Source organism: Phascolarctos cinereus, unplaced genomic scaffold (genome assembly GCF_003287225.1).
Source record: "Phascolarctos cinereus isolate Bilbo 61053 unplaced genomic scaffold, phaCin_HiC Scaffold_2;HRSCAF=192, whole genome shotgun sequence".
Lineage (NCBI taxonomy): Eukaryota > Metazoa > Chordata > Mammalia > Diprotodontia > Phascolarctidae > Phascolarctos > Phascolarctos cinereus.
This window is the reverse complement of record NW_027555625.1, coordinates 185,698,726-185,717,343: the sequence shown is the minus strand read 5'-3', so window position 1 is coordinate 185,717,343 and position 18,618 is coordinate 185,698,726. Positions and strand designations below refer to the sequence as shown.

General features: G+C 40.0%; 1 protein-coding gene across 1 annotated transcript in view; it reads right to left on the bottom strand.

The window, feature by feature from the left end:
• The window catches only part of TDRP (testis development related protein), a 58,155-nt gene extending 56,765 nt beyond the window's left edge, over positions 1–1,390 (bottom strand). Inside the window, exons 1-2 of the mRNA XM_020973009.2 lie at positions 1,135–1,390; positions 396–620 (exon numbers count right to left, since the gene is read on the bottom strand). Coding sequence (XP_020828668.1) covers positions 396–503 — 108 coding nt within the window. The 5' untranslated portion in view covers positions 504–620; positions 1,135–1,390. The remainder of the gene's footprint in view (positions 1–395; positions 621–1,134) is intronic.
• Between the last annotated feature and the right edge of the window lie 17,228 nt (positions 1,391–18,618).

Sequence of the window (18,618 nt, the reverse complement as noted above, 5' to 3'; positions counted from 1 at the left end):
ATACACAACCATGTGATAAGCCCCAAAGAGTCAGGTCTCAAATTTAGGAAATTATAGGCTTTAGAAGCAGGGGCCTCAATTCATCCGAGTCCCGACCCTTAATTTTTACAGATGAGGAAACTGAGGTCTACGGTGGTAAAAAGTGACACGTCCAAGGTCAGGCAATTAAACTCCTAGGAGGTGCCAGCCCGGGACGCGTCCAAGTCCAGGGCTGGACCGGTGAACAGCCGGGTCTCGTAGGCGTCGCATTAACTCCAGCTCGGCGGCTGGAGGCGAGCGCGGGGTGCGGGGGCAGCGGGGTCGCCGGCTGTGCGGCCTGCCTCCCGCCCGCTTGGCCCTCCCCTTCCACGCGCAGACAAGCCCCCGAGGGCTGAGGGCTCCCCGCCCCCACGTACCTGGGAGGAGGCGGCGGCCGGAGGCGGCGGCGCTGTCCCCTCTGCCCGGCTCTCCTCTTCCTCTGGGGAATCATCCAGAAGCACTTTGCTCTTGTTCAGTTTCCACATGCTACAGTAGGGTTGGGGGCGTTCTCTTCCCCACCCCTCTTTTTTTTTTAACTTGCTGGATGTCTGTCGGGATGACTGGTTGAGGATCTATAAATTTTTTTCCCGAGTTTATGATTTCTGTCCCAAGACAAGGAGAGAAAAAAAAAAGAAACTAAACTTGTGAAAACTAAAGGGGGTCAGGGGGCGGGGACGGGAGGGGGCGGCGCCCCCAGCCTCCCGCCTCACACTACGCCACCCTCCCGCTACTCCTCCCGTCAGCCCCGGCCCCAACTCGAACCCCGACTTGGGTCAGCTCCCCTCAGCTTGGGATGTGTGTATCCGCACATCCCGGGGTCGTGGCTTGGGCGTGCGCCCCCCCCGTACCCTCAGCCCCGAGACTGCCTCTGTCCCGTCTCACCCCGTCACCCCTGAGGCCGACCCCAACTCTGTCCTCCTCAGGCCTGCGGCCGCTTCCGTGCTCTCCCTCAGCCTAGCCTCCCCTCATCCACCCAAGGCCGCCAGGGTCCCCTCCATCCCGTCCCCGCAGCCCTCCACCACCGCCCCCTCCCCAGGCCGCCCTAGCCTCCGCCTTCCCCGGCCCCAGAGCCGCCTCAGTGGCTTTCCCTTCGCTCCTCGGGAGCCGCCGTCTCACCAGTGAGGGGCCCCCACCCCCGGCCAGAGCCCAGAGCTGGAGCAGAAGCCGGAGCCACTGGAGCCGCAGCCGCCGGCCGGGGGGCTCGGCCATGTTAGTTTCAAGCAAGCTGCAGCGCGCCGGGTGCCGGGGGAGGGGAGGGGAGGGAGGAGGGAAGGTGCAGGGAGGGGGCAGGGGAGGAGAAGAGCCGCTTCCCAAGGAGAGACGGGCTTTCCGGTTACCACGGCAACCGGTGCCCCGGCCTAGACCAAGAGGGAGAAGAGGCACAGCAGCTGGCCACTGAAAGGGCGAGCTGCTCGCTCTTCGCGCATACTCAGTGAGAGTTTCTCGCTTCCTCCTAGGAGGTTCGGTCGTGCAGTAGCGAGAGTGTAGGCTTTTGGAGGAGGTGACCGGAGTTCGAATTGTGCATCTGCCCGTGTGAGACCTTGGGCAAGTCCCAAGGACAGCAAGACTGCTGAGTTCTGTTCCAACCCCAAACCTATTATGAGCCCTCTGTAGGGGAGAATTGGGGAGAGCAGGCACACAACGGATCATGAGATGACAAGATAAGTTGCAGGAGAGGACCTTGAGAGGTCATCGAACCCCTTCTTTTACAGACAGGATACTGAAAGGTTTACCGAGGTTTCACATGACTGGTCCTTGTCAGAGTCTGGACTCAAACCCAGGTAACCAGACTTAATTCCCCCATTGACATATAAAATCCTCAAGGGCAGGGGCCGTATTATTGTTTTTCTTTGTATACCCAGCGCTTAGCACTGTGTCTGGCAGGTAGGAAAAGCTTAATAAATGTTTATTGACTAACTAACTCCAAGCCACTCTTTGCACACTAAACAGGAAAATACATTGTAAAAAGGTTAAGGTGAGGTAATGGAGGGGCAAGGAAGGTAGTGAAAAATGCCCTGGGGCAATTAACGTGAGTTCACAGCTAGAAGGGAAAGTTCCCCAGTGTTCTCCAATTACAATGATCTTAGAATTCACTTGTGTAGTAGGAAGTCTCCAGTGAGTTTTCTTTCATACAGAAGAGTTATGTCATTTTTTACTTAGGTGGAAAACCAAGTTTAAGGGAAAAAGAACTTTCACGTGCCCTGTATAATTTCATTAGTCAAAACCACAAAGGAGTAATAAAGCCCCCTTAAGGAGGTTGTACAGATATTATACCTATTTAATAGGTGGGCAAAATAGCCTTGGCGACTCTGCCAGTCTTTCACTTGCGTGCACCCTACATGGAAAAGGGGTGGGGTGGGGGTGGGGAATGTCTTGGATTTCTAGTGTCCTAAATGCATGCTTTTGGATGGAAGAAGGGGGGGGGAGACAAGAAAAAAGGACCGAAACAATCATATTCACCTGGGTCATACCAGATAGACATTCCACTTTAAATGCTTACCATCTGTTTTTACACTTACTGAGCACCTATGCAAGGCACTGTGAAAATGAAAAACTACAAGAATAATGTAGGAAATATAGGAAAACTACAAGAATATTACAAGAATAATCTACCAGCATTGTGCAAGGTGGTTTATCCAGGAGGCAGGGAGGTGCTTCAGGAAAAACTATTGTTATAATTTTAGCCTGAGATGGTGGCAGTGAGCCTGGAAAGAATGTAAAACATTACAAAGGAAGAATTTACAGCAATTGGTAACTGAATATGGAAATCAAGGGAGGGGAAATTTAAGAAGCCTCCTGATCAGAGAGACTGGGAGAATGCTAGTACCATTGCCAGAAATGGAGAGGTCTATAAGTGGAGCTAGTTTAGTGGGGGAGTGAGGAAAAGAGGTGTAGAAGAGCCTGAGTTGAATTTTAGGCATATTCAGTTTGAAGTGAAGCTGAGTAGGCAAATAGAAATGTACCACAAGACCTCTGGAGAAGAAGGATTTGAATTTAGGAGACAGGTCACTCTGGAGATAGAGACTCAGAATCATTCACTTGAGAATACCAAACTGGGGTCTAGTTCTATTAACTCCCAAAATTTTGAAAAATTACTGGTGACAAAGACAACTTTCAGATGCTTGAACTTCTACTTCAAAATTCAAAAGCAATACCAGTAGTAAGTCTATAAAAAAAATTGCTTATTGTGTACTCTTTTAATTGTGGGTGAGGAGAGAAGGGCTAACTGCTTTACTAAATTGTAGCAGAATTCTTGGCATATTTTGTCCTCCCATCAGATACCAACCACTCTTTAAATGACCTCGAAAGTCCCACTTCAAACATACCAACAATTTAAACAAAAGACATTTAAACTCCTAACCACCATTCCTCCCCATCCCCCATTACAAAGTAACAAACCAAATTTCAGGAGTTTGGAGGGGAAAGGGCAAGTTCAGGGCACCTCCTTCTTTCTCCTACTGTGTTCAAAGTTCTTACTTGCTGCCAAAATAATCTTCCTAAAACACAGCTTTGACCATGTCACCAGTTCACTCGCTCAGAGGCCTTCAGTAGTCTCTGAAGATTGCCACCACAATAGGGATTCTGAACCTGGGGTCCACAGAGGCTGGATAGATTTCAAGGGGTCCACTAAATTGGATAGGATGTAAACATTACATCTTTATTTTCACTAACCTCTAACTCAGGAGTTTTTAACTTTTTTGAGTATCATTGACCCCTCTTGACAGTCTGGGGAAGCCAATAGACCTCTTTTCAGAATAATATTTTTAAATGCATAAAATAACATATGTAGGATGTCAAAGGAAACCAGTTATATTAAAATAGTTATCAAAATATTAAAAAAAAACATCTTGAGCCAGTGCTAGCGCTTTCCCCTTCAACTCATCTCAAATTTGTTCTGTCTGTACCTTGTTTGTACGTAGTTGTTGTAAGCTCCCCATTAGACTGTGAGCTCCTCCAGAGCTGTGACTATTTTTGCCTTTCCTTGTATCCCAATCCTTTGGCACAGTTCCTAGCATGAAATAGGTGCTTATAAGTGTTTGTTAACATAGCTTGATTTGACCACAGATTAAGAATCCCTGCTTCTAATTGAAATATGGCATTTCTTCCAATGTAGGCAAAAAAGAATTATTCTGAGAATGAGTCCATAGGCTTCATCAGATTGCTGAAAGGATCCATAACGCACAAAAAGGCTAAGAACACTTGCTGTAGGGTAAAATACAGACTGCTTAACCGGGCATTTAAGGCCCTTCACAATCTGGCCCCAAGCTATCTTTCTAATTCTTTTTTATGCTACTTCCCTCTTACAAGTTCTCCATATCAGCTAAACTGGGCTTCCCCCCCCCATTTCACCTCTCACCTGTGCATTGACAAACTGCCTCCTTGTGCTTGAAATTCACTCTTGCTCCATCTCTTCTCAGAATACTAATTTTCTTTTAAGGTTCAAATCAGGTCAAGCCATTTCCTCCATGAAACCTTCATCTCCCTTCTCAAAGTATTTACTCATATGTCTATATATTGGGTCTTCCCATCCCAGTAAAAATGTCTGCTCCTTGAGAGCAGGGACAGTTTCTTTTAGCAGAATGCCCTTCACATACAAAGCAGTTTACTGAATGTTGAATTGAATTTAATTAAATTGTTAATTTAGCTCTGTAAAGATGAATTTGAACTTGGTTTGAGCCTAATCTTAAAGAATAAGGATAAGGTTTCTGGGCCACTTTCACTACATAGCAAAGTCCTAGAAGAACAAAACAATCAGGATATCCCTTGAAACTGTCAAGGATTTTTTTTTTTAACCCAGGTATCTGCATTCACAATTGCTGAACTTTGAATCATCATTCACTGATGACAATGACCAAAATGACATTTTTTTCATTATGTCCTTGAATCTTGAGCACCTAGAACACAGTCTCTTAAATATAATAGGTTTTTAATGTTTGTTGGATTGGATTAACTCTCCCCATTGTTTATCCAGAACAGTGGATAAGCACAGAACTGGAATACAGGAGACCTGAATCTTAGTCCTAACTGGCAGTGTGACCTTGGGGAAGTTCACTTCATATCTCTGAACCTTGGCTTCCCCTCTGTAAAACGAAGAGATTATACTAAATATTTCCAAGTTTCTTTAAGTTTTAATCTTCTGGACCTTTGACCATTGCACCACATTGCTTCTTACTATCTGTTATTCTATTACAAAGAAAGATTGCCCCGTATATGCCTGTATGTTTATTTAAAAACCACTAAACTATATATTCCCATTAATTGTTTGTTTGTTTTGGTACCCTCAAGAATCACAATGACTACATTGTAGGTTGTAGGTTCCTCAAAATTGAAAGAGTAAAATCAAGAATATTGTAGTAGGGATCCTACTTGATGTGGGAAATCGGACTAAATCACCTCCAAGTTCCAGATCCTTTGAACTCCTGGATTTTATGAGTCCTCTGTGGCATTCCATTACTACATTAGCAGTCAAGAAACCTGGATTCTCATGCTACTTCTGCCACTAATTAGATATGCAACCATAGTCAAGTCCCTTCCCATCTTTGAGATTCAGTTTTTATGTGAGGAAGTTGAACTAGATTTCTAAGGCCCTTTCGAGCTCTAACATTCTATGAACTTCTAACTTCTCTGTCTACCATTTCTGGCATTATACCTCCTCATTCTCATTTCAGTTTCTAACACCAGTTGTCTTATTTCCTTTTTCTTTCTCTTCTGATCTGCTCAGGTTCAAAAACACTTTGAATCTTTACTTTTAAATTTTTAGGTGCTCTAGCAAAGGGCCCCACCTACCCCAGAAGAAGGAGAATTTGGGGTAAAAATACCCTTCCCCATATCTATCAGCCAACCACAATCGAATCAAACTCTAATCCCAATCTTGGACTCTTCACAAACCAATAAAATGCATCCCCAAAGTAGAGGCACACATTCACAAAAAACCCAAGCAGAATTATCAACAATTTATGCTGGTCAATCATTCAAACTTATTAAAGCCACATTCCATTAGGCTCTGCCATCAGGCAAGAGTATGCTTTACTATCATATGTCAGAAACAATGTCTATTTCCCAAGAATTAAAAACATACCTTACTCGGTGGATCCAAGAAGCTAAGTTCCATTTGCAGAGGTACAGGTACACACACCCACACCTTGCCTTCACAACAACAATGCTTCAAGAACTGCAAGGATGTAGTCTTGGCAATTCTCGCTTTATTCACTACAAACTCATAATGTATTTGTATCTTATCCTCACTACAAACCTGTCAAAACAAGCACACCCTAAACCCCAAAAACATTTATAAAAGCCAGATGCCATAAAACAAAGGATATTGAACAAAGACAAGGACAAAATGCAAACAAACACATTACTAACACAAAGACATTTCAAGAAATATGCCCAAACAACTCCCAGCAAAGCATACACTAAAATAACGCTTTTCTTTCAAGCAGGTGGATTACAGGCTCTGTCCCAGAGTACTGTTAGCATATTAGTAGAGTGTTTCAATTGTTGTTTCATACTGTACTAGAAATCATTTTAGATTAAGCATTAAGTATCAGTAATTTGAAGGGAAATGGATAAAATCATTCTGATGGAGAAAAAATTGAGCCATCGAATTTTTTTTAAGTCAGTTTTGTTACTTTCAAGGAAAGACAAAAGTTAAAAAAGTATCTGCTCTCATTAATCGGGAGTCAGGCATAGGACCAGATCCAGTTGTTTGAAGGGTATTGCTAAGCTAAAAGCAGTCAGCATAAAAGAAGCAAGAAAAGCTGGTCATTTACAGCTGACAGAAGCCTGATAGGAGAACAACTGACTTTTCAGTGAATCTAGGATTTGATTGTCCTGTACATGAAAGTTATTTATGCTATCAGTGAGGCTTAATGTGTTCATTCATAGCATAATCAGTCAACCAGTGTGTTGGTTAAGTGTCCACTATGTGTCAGGCACTGTACTAAACGCTGGGGATACAAAAAAAGCCAAAAGATTGCCCTTAAGGGGCCCATAATCTAATGGGAGAAACAACAGACAACAAAATATGTACAAACAAGCTATACAGAGGATAAACAGAAAATAAATAAGAAATGGAAGGCACTAGAATTAAGAGGGATGGGGAAAATGACAGAGCTGGACCTCCCCAAAATTAAAAATACTTGTACAAATAAATGCAATTCATTAGATTCAGAGGAAAAGATATGGGTCAGAAAAAAAAAGTTGTATTACAAATTTTAATAGAAAGTTTATATCAAAAATCTGTAGGAAATTGACATAATGAATACAGTTATGAGCCACTCACCATAGTGCTCAAAGGTTAACAGTTTTCAAAAAAGGTATGCAGACCATCAATAACCACTTGAAAAAAATGTTCAAAATTGCTAAGCATCATAGATCTAGAGTTGGAAGAGACATCCAAAGCAATCTAGTCTAGCTGCTAATTTTAGAGATGAGGAAAGCGAAGCCCAGGCATTGAAGTTATTTATCCAGGTCACACAAGTAGTAATTGTCAAAGGTGGAATTAGAATCTTGGTCTTCTCCAATTCCTAAGCCAGTGCTTTTTCTATTGTACTATATTGCCTCTCTGAACTATACCTCATACCCATAAAATTAGAAAATATGATTTAAAATAGGAAAAATCAATGTTTCAAGACCATGAGAAGGCAGACTAATTCACTACTGGTGGTAGAGCTTTGAATGATTCAATGGATGTAGAAAATAATTTTCAGTTATGTAAGAAAAGTTGCTAAGTTATTCATATACTTTAATTCAATGATCCCACCTGTGGGATAAAGTGCCAATAAGGTTACTGACAACAAGAAAAGATTTGCATGTACAAAAATCTTCATTATGATAGCAACTAGAAACAAAGCAATTTGGGAGTGATTGAATGTTTACTGGTATTAGAGACATAAGTGAACCTATAGGAATTCAGGTCAAAGATTGTCAGCTCCAAAGTTATTAAGTTCTCCTTGAGGTTTAATTGAAGATCTGGGATAATTTCAAGGTCCTGACATTAATTACCATGGTATTGATAGGAGCTGAAAAATAATTTAGTCAACCCCCCTAAATAGCAAGTGGCCATAGGGAAATTACTGTGGAGAATTAGTGAAGGTTTTGGAAGGGGAAGATCTTGACTTGAGAGTCTGTTTCTGTGCTGGCCATTGTTCTCATAGGCCTTAATAACAAAAGAGTTGAAGTATGTTGAACAGCTGAAGTCATGGGCAATGTTACAGATTACTGATAACAGTCCCTTTGAGGAAGAAGAAGCCCCAGCAGCCAACAGGCCAACAGATGGCAAGAGTTCAGTAGGAAAGAAGAAACCCAGCATCAAATGGCAAGAACAGCTTTATGATGAAGGAGTAACTTTGGAAACAGAAAAGTACACCAGCTTCAGGGATAGAGTGGAGCACCATTGAAACAAATCCATTTATTGCATGATAGGATCGTAAAAGGCATTCCAGGTGGGACTCAACCTCAGGATTGTAAGTTGTCTTGGGAATGTTTCTTCTCCCATCAAGGGTATGGGAATCTGTGGGATATTGTACTTCTTCATATGTAGGGGAAATTATTCCTATTTGTTTAGCAGTTCAATCCTAAAAAAATCCTCTGTTATAATCTAGACAATTAATTAGATACTTGAACTATATTTTCATAATTATGATTACCCAAAATAATTATACCCTGAACCTAGAGAACAGCAAATTTGTGTTAACTATACATTCAAAAGTGTCTCTTGTGTCATAACAAAATGTATCAATATTTTTTAAACACAAACCAAAATATCTAAGATAATGTCCATATTCCCAGACTTCTTTAAGGAGAAATAATAGCTATGACCATAGTTAACGTCACAACTAAATTTCCTTCTTCCAGTACCTGGCATAGTGCTGAGAATACTAGGTACTAAATATTCACTGAATGACAAATGTTTCTTAAACAGTTGATATAAAGGTTAAGACAGACATACTCATCAACACTTCTTCCCAAATAACTTCTATGTCTAACAGTTAGAAAATGACTAAATAAATTATGGGATAGTAATATGGTAAAAATCTTATGGTGCTATAAAAAATATACATATGAATCATGCAAGGAAATTTGGAAGGAGCTATATGAAGTGAAGCAAAGTGAGATTAGCAGCATTAGAACTGACTAATGACTACTCAAATACTCAGATGGAGCTGTGAATTCATTCATTTGGATGTTGTCTCTAATACAACAATACTTGCTTAGCCTGTGCAAATGCCCATGTCCTTTCAAAATTCAACACTGAAGGTCTACCAAACCTTCTGGAGTTCTACATCGCTTTCTCCTGATACTAAGAAAATAACTGCGGAGCACTCAGATTGGCGACCTGTCATTCCTCATACTTACCATATGACCACCTCATCTCCATTTTCTATTATACATTTTTGTAACAACACCCTTTACATCTATTCTTCTAGGTTCCTAGTTTGATAAATGTTGCAGCCTGTTCATATCCAACATAACTGAATCATGAGATTTTATGGCGACAAATTTGACCTCTTTGTGATATTCTTTTTCATTCAGAGAATGTTGTATACTATGTCATGCAGCCATACAACAACATTGATAGAACATTAGTATTAAAAAATTGAGACTTTGTTTCTGGGAGAAATTCAGGGTCATTAAAGGAACTTTGAAATTTCCCAAAGGCAATCCAATCTGCTTTCCTTCTCTTTAATTCTGGGCCCAAATTGTCATTTGTATAGTAGGTCCTCAATATACAAAATAATGATAAAATCTATAAGTTACCCATCCAAATGATTTTCATAATCTGAGCAATAAATATTCTTCATCCATTTGGTTATTTTGTGTGGACAGTCAGGCCAAACTCTTTTAAGTGGTTTCAAAGTCATCAGAGCTGATAATAGCCAAGACAATATCATTTACAAACCCACAAATAATCCAGTGTGTGCTGGTTCTCCTCTAAAACGGTGGTGAACACCTTTGGCAAACATACATCCCTCCATTTTATGTTTTTGCCTGATACTTAAGAGGATCACGGGTGTTCAGGGCTGCTTATCCATCTTTGTTGTCCACTTGTCACTCAACTCACCAGTAGCTCCAAGAAGCTGTAGCATGCACAGTGGTCACACCCTAGTAAAAGCATCTCTGCAGACAAGCTAAACCAGGTCAAGGGTAACTTACAAACCTCAAACCCATAGGTAAATTAGGGGAATGTCTACCCCAAGCTTATGAAGAGTTCCCTGGGTGGAATGGGTAGATGAGAATAATTTGTTCTAGTGACCATGAAGGCAACTAAAGCAAATACTGTAGAGCACTGAGAACTTAGTCAGACATTGAAGACATCAAGGTCATCCACTGCATCCTGGGCCATTGCCATTTGTCTTGACTTTTGCCTTGTCACTGGACTTCAGTGACCTGGAAGAGAGAATGATGCTGATGACTTTGTGTAACTCTGCCTCACTTAAATCTAGTTCACACTCTATTCAAGACATCAGCCCATGATGTTATTCTGTGTGTGTGTGTGTGTGTGTGTGTGTGTGTGTGTGTGTGTGTGTGTGTGTGTGTGTATATACTTGGGTTGGTCTGTGTTTGAAGATCCTGGATGAGTAAAATGCTGCAAAATATTGAGACAGTTGGACAAAATGGTCTGTAAGGGACCTTCTGGATCTAAATCTTGTGTCCGCATGATAGGCAAATGCAATGTACACTTTCAAAAATGACTTTTATTCTACTGCTGAATCTTTCAAAAATGAAGGATGAACAACAAGAGGGTCATTTTGTCATTTCTTTCAAGACATCTTGAATGATTTTGATATATGTAGGGATGGGATAGACTTCGTTGGAAAAGAGCCTTTAAAGTGTCATTTTCTTCTACTAGGTGCTCTTTCATAATAAAAAACCAATAAGCTTAATAAGATCTTGTTTTCTCTACCTCCTTAATTCAGTTTCATCATGGTAAAGATATCAGATTGAGGATTTGATAAGATTTTTTTGAAGAATCCCTTAAAGAAGGAAAGACGAAGGCCAGAAAATAAACCATTTTTTTTACTGTAGTGGAAAATCACTTATGAAAACCTACCTATTTCCTCTTAATAGTCTCATCAAGAATGAATTCAATATATGTGTAGAGTAGTCTCATAAAATCTTTTTACATAGATCGAAAATATAAGATGGTGATGTTTTCTCACTTGCCTTTTGGGGGGTATTAATAAGGTCCAATTTTCCCCCCACATCTTAGTATCTTCGTCTCTTTCAAATATCTTGTGCATTGGTCTCTCAGTCACCCTCAGCATAGATTGCCTGATGTACAGTCTAATCCAACTACTTTCACCATCCTTGTATTTTCTACAAAGTGCCATTTCTACCACCTCTACAATTGTTTAGGACTATAATGTTAGGATCAATAGGTGATAGCTCTACTGATGGTGAAAACCATTTATTGTAAAAATTTTTGTAGATCTTTTCCATTTTTCTTCTACTTGCTATTTTCTTTTCATTTTTATCCTCAAAGGTCTCCAGGTTTTTACTTCTGGGGCTGAAAAGAACAAGTCTGATTCCTCCTCTAAGTGATAGATTCAAATACTTGAAGACAGTAATCATGTCACCCTCCCCTCCCTTCCCCAGTCTTTTCTCCTGTAGGCTAAATATGCTTATTTCAATTGATATTCATATGATATGGCCTCAAGGCCTGTCACCATCCTGGTTGCTTTCCTTTGTACATTCTCCATCTTATCAATGTCCTTCTTAAGCTGTGGGACAGAGAACTGACCACAACGCTGAGCTGATAATACCCATGATCTTCTATTATCCTTTGCTGAAGATTTTAAAAATGAATTTGTATTGTTAAACCAGTGTTGCCATTGGATGTTATCTCTGTCAATTTGACAACTCAAGGATTTATTTAGCAAGGCACATCTAGGTTCTTGTGGTCTCTCTTTTGTGGAAATGGATTTGTATCAATTAAATTGCTCCATAAAATTACAGTAGTTGTTATCTATGTCCTTTTTTCCATCCATGTCCCATTTTCCATCACCAGCAACTTGTTTTAATTTGTCAGGATTGAGTTGTTTCAGCAATAGACTAAAAGTCATTTTTGAAAGTGTATACTACATTTGCCTATCATGAAAACACGAGATTTAGATCCAGAAGGTCCCTTACAGACCATTTTGTCCAACTGTCCCAATATTTTGCAGCATTTTACTCATCCAGTATCTTTGTGAACATCTGGCTTTAAACACAGACCAACGCAAGTATACACACACACAGACAAAAAAGAGAGAGAGAAAGTGAGGGAGGAAGGGAGAATGAGAGAGAGAGAGATTGCACAAGGGAGAGAGAGAGAAGTGAAGTTACCTTGGCCAACACCATTTTTAAACTATTGCAAACTACTATTATTATCTCAAAAATTCCCTATAGCTCTAAAATATTATCTAATCGTGTTAAACCTGCTTAGTCAGCAGAAGGATTTAAAGAGTTAAGAATTAAGCAATTCAATTCAATTCACCAAACACTGATTAAGCAAGGTTTTGTGGTAGGCCTACACAAAGATAAATAAAAACTAAATAGTATCTGCCCTGTAGAAGCTTACATTTTACCAGTGGTATATAAATGTATTCAGTGAAGTAAATATAATTAACTTGAGAAGAAAGCCTAGCAACATCAGGGGTAGCATGGTGAGGGAAGGCTTCACTGAGGAAGTGGTACTTGAGCTAAGTCTCTAGGAAGATAGGAGTTAAATTCTAGGCCTGGAGGGAGCATAGCCCATCTGAAGGTAAAACACATGAGAACTAGAATGTTGAATTTAGGGAATTGTTCACAATCTGGTTTGGCTAGAGCACAGAGTACAGTATGTAACAGACAGTAATGTGGAATAAAGTCAGAAAGGTAGGTTGGTACCATCTTGGGGAGGCCCTTGAATGCCAAGGTGAGGAGTTTGCAAAGGGGAAAGATTCATTTTTCCATTAGAAAAATCCACATAATCATGGAATTTATTATCTTCTTAAGATGCCCAGAATAGTTTTAATTAGGGAAAATATGAGGACAGAAGATCAAACTGCTTCCAGTAGAAAGCCTGTGACCTTCCTTTTTTCTCAGTGAAAAATTTCTCCTTACAAAATAGAAATGCCAACAGTACTGCATGCCTGGACCTTTGAGCTATAGCAGGAAGTCAGATGCTTCGGTGACTTCTTCAGAGTCTGACACAGAAAGTCTTTGAGTTAAACAATTTGAGGAAATTTAGGTATTCCGCCAACAATGGTACTGGTCATTCATAGTATTTTTTTTTTTCGTTTTTCCGTTTTCTTTTGAAGACTGTGGCAGCTTTAATAATGAATTTCCTGCCTTTGGTTGACTTGTCGGAACATTTTTTACTTATGCTGTTAGAGGAATTTTCTTGTAAGATTTGCTAACCTCTTTAACTTAATAAAATAATCGAGGTATCTTCTGTTGATATGACTAAATAATGCATTTAAATGACAGTCTGGGAAAGTTGGCTTTCTTATGAAATATGACTAATCTCTTACCTTTATTTCTTTCCTCTCACACAACCACCAGCCTAGTTTAGGCCCTTATCTCCCTTTTCCTAGATGATCATGTTAGCCTCCTCACTTGAGGAATATTATTGTACTTAGGTGGCCACTATACCTTCTCAGTAAAAGTTAAGAATGTTATTGGTTAATTGATATTAGGGAGGTTTTTAAACTGTTCAAATGCTATTGAGGAGAAAACATCAAATGGGGCTTCTAATAGTATTAGCTACAATTCTCAGGATTACCTTACCCCTAGAACCTTGAAGGTCTCATTAGCTAACCACTGTTTGAAGATTTAACCTACCAGTTTGAGTAGGGGTTGGGAAAGTGAAACAAGAAATAGCACCACACATATACATATACATATACATATACATATACATATACATATACATATACATATACATATACATATACATATACATATACATATACATATACATACACATATACATATACATATACATACACGTATACGTATACATATACATACACGTATACGTATACATACACGTACACGTATACGTATACATACACGTACACATATACGTATACATACACGTACACATACACGTATACATACACGTACACATACACGTATACATACACGTACACATACACGTATACATACACGTACACATACACGTATACATACACGTACACATATACGTATACATACACGTATACATATACGTATACATATACATATACATATACGTATACATATACATATACATATACATATACATATACATATACATACACATACACATACACATATATACATACATACATGTATGTGTATATGTATACTTACTTTTTTGTTTTTATAATTAGTAATCTGTGTACATGTTATTTCCCTACTGGAGAATGTAAGTTCATTGAAGAGATATCTGTTCCATTTTTCTCTTTGTATCTCCGTAGATACCATATGTATCACTATATGTATACCATATGTGCCACCATGTATCACCATGGAGCAAGGCATATAGTAAGTAGATATTTAATAAATGCTTGTTGAATTTAAAATCTCAAGTCTCTCCTCAAGTCTGAACCCTGTCATGGGATTCCAGTGGATAAAGTGCTGGGCCTGAAGTCAGGAAGATCTTAGTTCAAATCCAGCTTCGGACACTTACTAAACTCTGTGACCCAGGGCAAGTCACTAAACCCTGTTTGCCTTCATTCCCTCATCTGTAGAATGAAGTGGAGAAGGGAACGACAAACAACTCTAGTATCTTTGCAAAAACAAACAAATAAATGGGGTTACAAAGAGTCAAATACAACTGAAACAACTGAACAAAACCAAAAAATACCTTATGACCTTTAACCCCAGTCTTCATCTCCATTGTGGCATTCATTCCCTCTACCCCTCAGGTCTTTCCCAGCACATTATGCTTATACTACAGTCTCTTACTTTCTCTTTCTTAACCTCAGTAAACCAACTCATTTCTGCGCATTGAATCACTGCCTCCTTGTTCTATCACCAGTCATGCCTTGCAAAATGCCAACCTGGATTATTCCTGTCATCATTTTCTTTCACTCCTATTCACGCATTGCTGAACGGACCTCAAGTAAATCATGAAGCCGTGCTGACTCAGTCCAATACAAATTTACGTCATCTCATCTTAACTGGGTCCTCACTTTTGCAAGACAAATGTATTCCTCTCTAATTGATTTTCCATCCCACACTGATTGTTCCAAACCTTCTCATCTCTTCTCAAGCCTTCTTGGGGATAACCCTTCTCTTACCTTCTCAGCTAAGAACTTTCCCTCATACTTCACCAAAAAAATTTGAGACCATTAAAAAGTCTTCTCCACTCTCCTAATCTTACATCATTCTGACATCTTGCCATAATATCCCCTTCTTCATACTGGTCTCAGATGAAGCCTTTCTCTTTATCAAAGCCAATGCTTCCACATACCCCTTTGTCTCAATTCCTTCCCAACTTCTGCAGCATATTCCCTCCTCTATTATCTCCATTCTCTCACTGTTGATCATCTGCTCTTTCTGGATTCTCTCTCCTTTCTGGGTTTTCTCCTACTTTCTCCTAGTTTTCCCCCTACCTTCTGATCAATTTCTAGTCTCTCTCTCTCTCTCTCTCTCTCTCTCTCTCTCCTCTCTCTCTCTCTCTCTCTCTCTCTCTCTCTTTTGGTTCTTTATCTATGTCATGCCCATTAATTATGGGTGTCCCCTAAGATCCCGTCCTGGGTCCCCTTCTCTTTTCTCTCTAACACTATCACACTTGGTGATTTCATCATCTCCAAGGGTTTCAGTTATCACCTCTATGCAGATTATTCTCAGATCTAGTCTCTATTCTTAATTATAGCGTTCACATTCATGCCATCTTCATTTGTTTCTTGAACATCTTGAGCTGGATAGCTCATAGGCAATTAAACTCAACATATCCAAAACAGAACTCTTTATCAAACCTTCCCCTTTCTGAACTTTTCTCCTTCCAGTCACCCAGGCATAATTCTTCATTCACACTTAGCTACATATCCAGTCATTTCTACCATCATGAAATCTCTGTCTCTGTCTCTCTGTCTCTCTCTGTATATATGTATATATGTGTCACACAGCCATGACCCTAGTCCAGACCACCTCTTTCCTGTACTACTATAGTAGTAGTCTCTCTAGTCTCCCTGCCTCAAGTCTCTCCTCACTCCAATCTATCCTTTACTTGGATGCCAATGTGATTTTTCCAAAGAGTAACTCCAACCATATCATCTCGCTCTTCACTGAGCTCCAGTGGCTCCCATTTACCTTCATAATAAAATGAAAATGTCTCTGTTCGGTATTTAAAGCTCTATCTATGTAACTTGAACTCTTCTTACCTTTCCAGACTTCTTACACCCTACTACCCTTTACACACTATTATTTACTACACTAGGCTATTTGCAATTCTTCAGACAGGATTTTCTCTCTCCCAACTCTTCACCTTTTCCTTGGCTATTGCTCATGCCTAGCATGTTCTGCAACATCACCTCTGACCCCTGATTTACCTACTTCCTTCAAGAATCGACTCAAAATCTGTGTTTTGCAAGAGGCCTTTCCATTCCCACATCTGCTGGTTCCTTCCCATCTAATTTACCTTTATCTGCTCTGTATATATATTTTAGGAGCCTAATTATTTACATTTTGTCTCCTCCATTAGAATGTATACTTCTTGAGGGCAGAAAGTATTTTTGTCTTTCTTTGTATCCCCAGCCTTTAGCATAGTGCCTGGAACATGGTAAGTCCTTAATAAATGTCAGTCTAGTTTGAGGATAAAATGCAAACATGGCTAATTGAAATACACAGTATAGCATGATTAAGTACATTAGCAAGGCACAAAATAAAATGCTTTGTGAGGTCTGATCAGAAAGGTCATTCTTTACCCGAAGGGATTATGGAACACTTCATGGAAAAATTTGTATTTGAGTTGGATTTGAGTGGGTTAGGAATTCAACAAGAAAAGAAGAGGAGGGAGAGTATTTTAGGGTTAGGGAAAAGTGTAAACAAAGGCACAGAGGTGGGAAATTTCAGGGAATATTGAGGGTGGGGGGCAGTGGGTTGAGAGTAGACCAGTTTGATTGCAACACAAAAGCTGTGGAGGGGAGTAATAAAGCTGAAAAAGTAAGGGGGTGTAAGCTTAGGGAGAACCTTTAAAGCTAAGCTAGATAATCTAATCTTTTTCTTTCTTTTAATGATATTTTCTTTTTTCCCCAATTACATGTAAAATCAATTTTTAACATTCATTCTTTCTCTCTCTCCCTCTCCCCCTTCCCTCCTCCCTGAGATAGTAAGCTGATTTTCTCTTGATGGGAATAGGAGGTTGTGAGGTATTGTCAGCCTTCTTGCTAATTTTCTAGTGTGGCCAAGAGGTAAGCTAGTTAATATACTGATGAATTCCAGCTTACTATTAAGGTTCTAATAAAAAATGTAGGCTGAAGCCAGAATAAAGCCATAGATGGGTATTCAGGAACAATGTGAACGAGATTCAAGAAGCAGCCTGAGTTCTGTGATCTTATGCAATTTACTTAGCTTCTCTGAAAAATGAGAGGTTGGGCCTGATGATAGCTAAGGTCACTTTCAACTCTTGATTGACTAGTCCTTTTCAATTCATCTCACTTTAGGGGGGGTAGGCTTTCCCTAGATTAAATCCATGGAGGTTAGTCAGAACAAAAGCCTCACAGAACTGGTAGTTTGTACTGAACCATACCAGACCAAGTGGAAGGAAGAGGTGATGGGCGAGTGGGGAACAGTTAGGACATGGAAGTTCAGGTGCTGAGGTAGAAATTTCCCTTATTTTTTTCCTTTAAGGACTAGAACCAAAGAGTAGTTTGGACATCAGTTCATCTATTGACAGGGTGAGGTCATAGATAGCATGCTGAAAGGGACCTTAGAGCTGGGATTTGGATCCAGGTATTGACTCTAAGTTATCCCTGCCCACAACCCTGCACTGATATCAGCTATGTAACCCTTAGTAAATCATTTAACTTCTCTCAACCTCAGTTTCCTCATTTGTAAAATGGGGATAATAATAGCACTCGACAGGATTGTTATGAGGGTCAAATGAAATAATATCTGTAAAGCCTCAAATCTTACAGTGCCATATAAATGTTAGCTACACTGGATTGCGGGCAGCTAAGTAGTGCAATGGATAGAGCACCAGGCCTGGAGTAAGCAAGACCTGAGTTCAAATCTGGCCTCAAAGACTTACTAGCAATGTGACCCTAAACAAGTCACTTAACCCTGTTTGCCTCAGTTTCCTCATCTGTAAAATAACCTGCAGATGGAAATGGCAAACCACTCCAGTATCTTTGCCAAGAAACTCCCAAATGGTGTCAACAAAGAGTTGAATACAACTGAACAACAATACACTGGATTCATTTTGTCAAAGAAACTCCCAGAGCCAGAACAGTAGCTTGAGGAAGATTTCTAACTCTTCCTTCTTCCTTACAACTGCTATATTGAGCTTTGTGATTAAAAGACAGTTGCTATCCCAGTGGTTTCCTTTAAAATTCTAGATTCCCAGACTCAAAGAAACAACTTTTTCCTGGGGTCAAGTTTCCCTGGTTCTGAGGTGTTTTTTTTTTATTGTTTTGTTTTTAA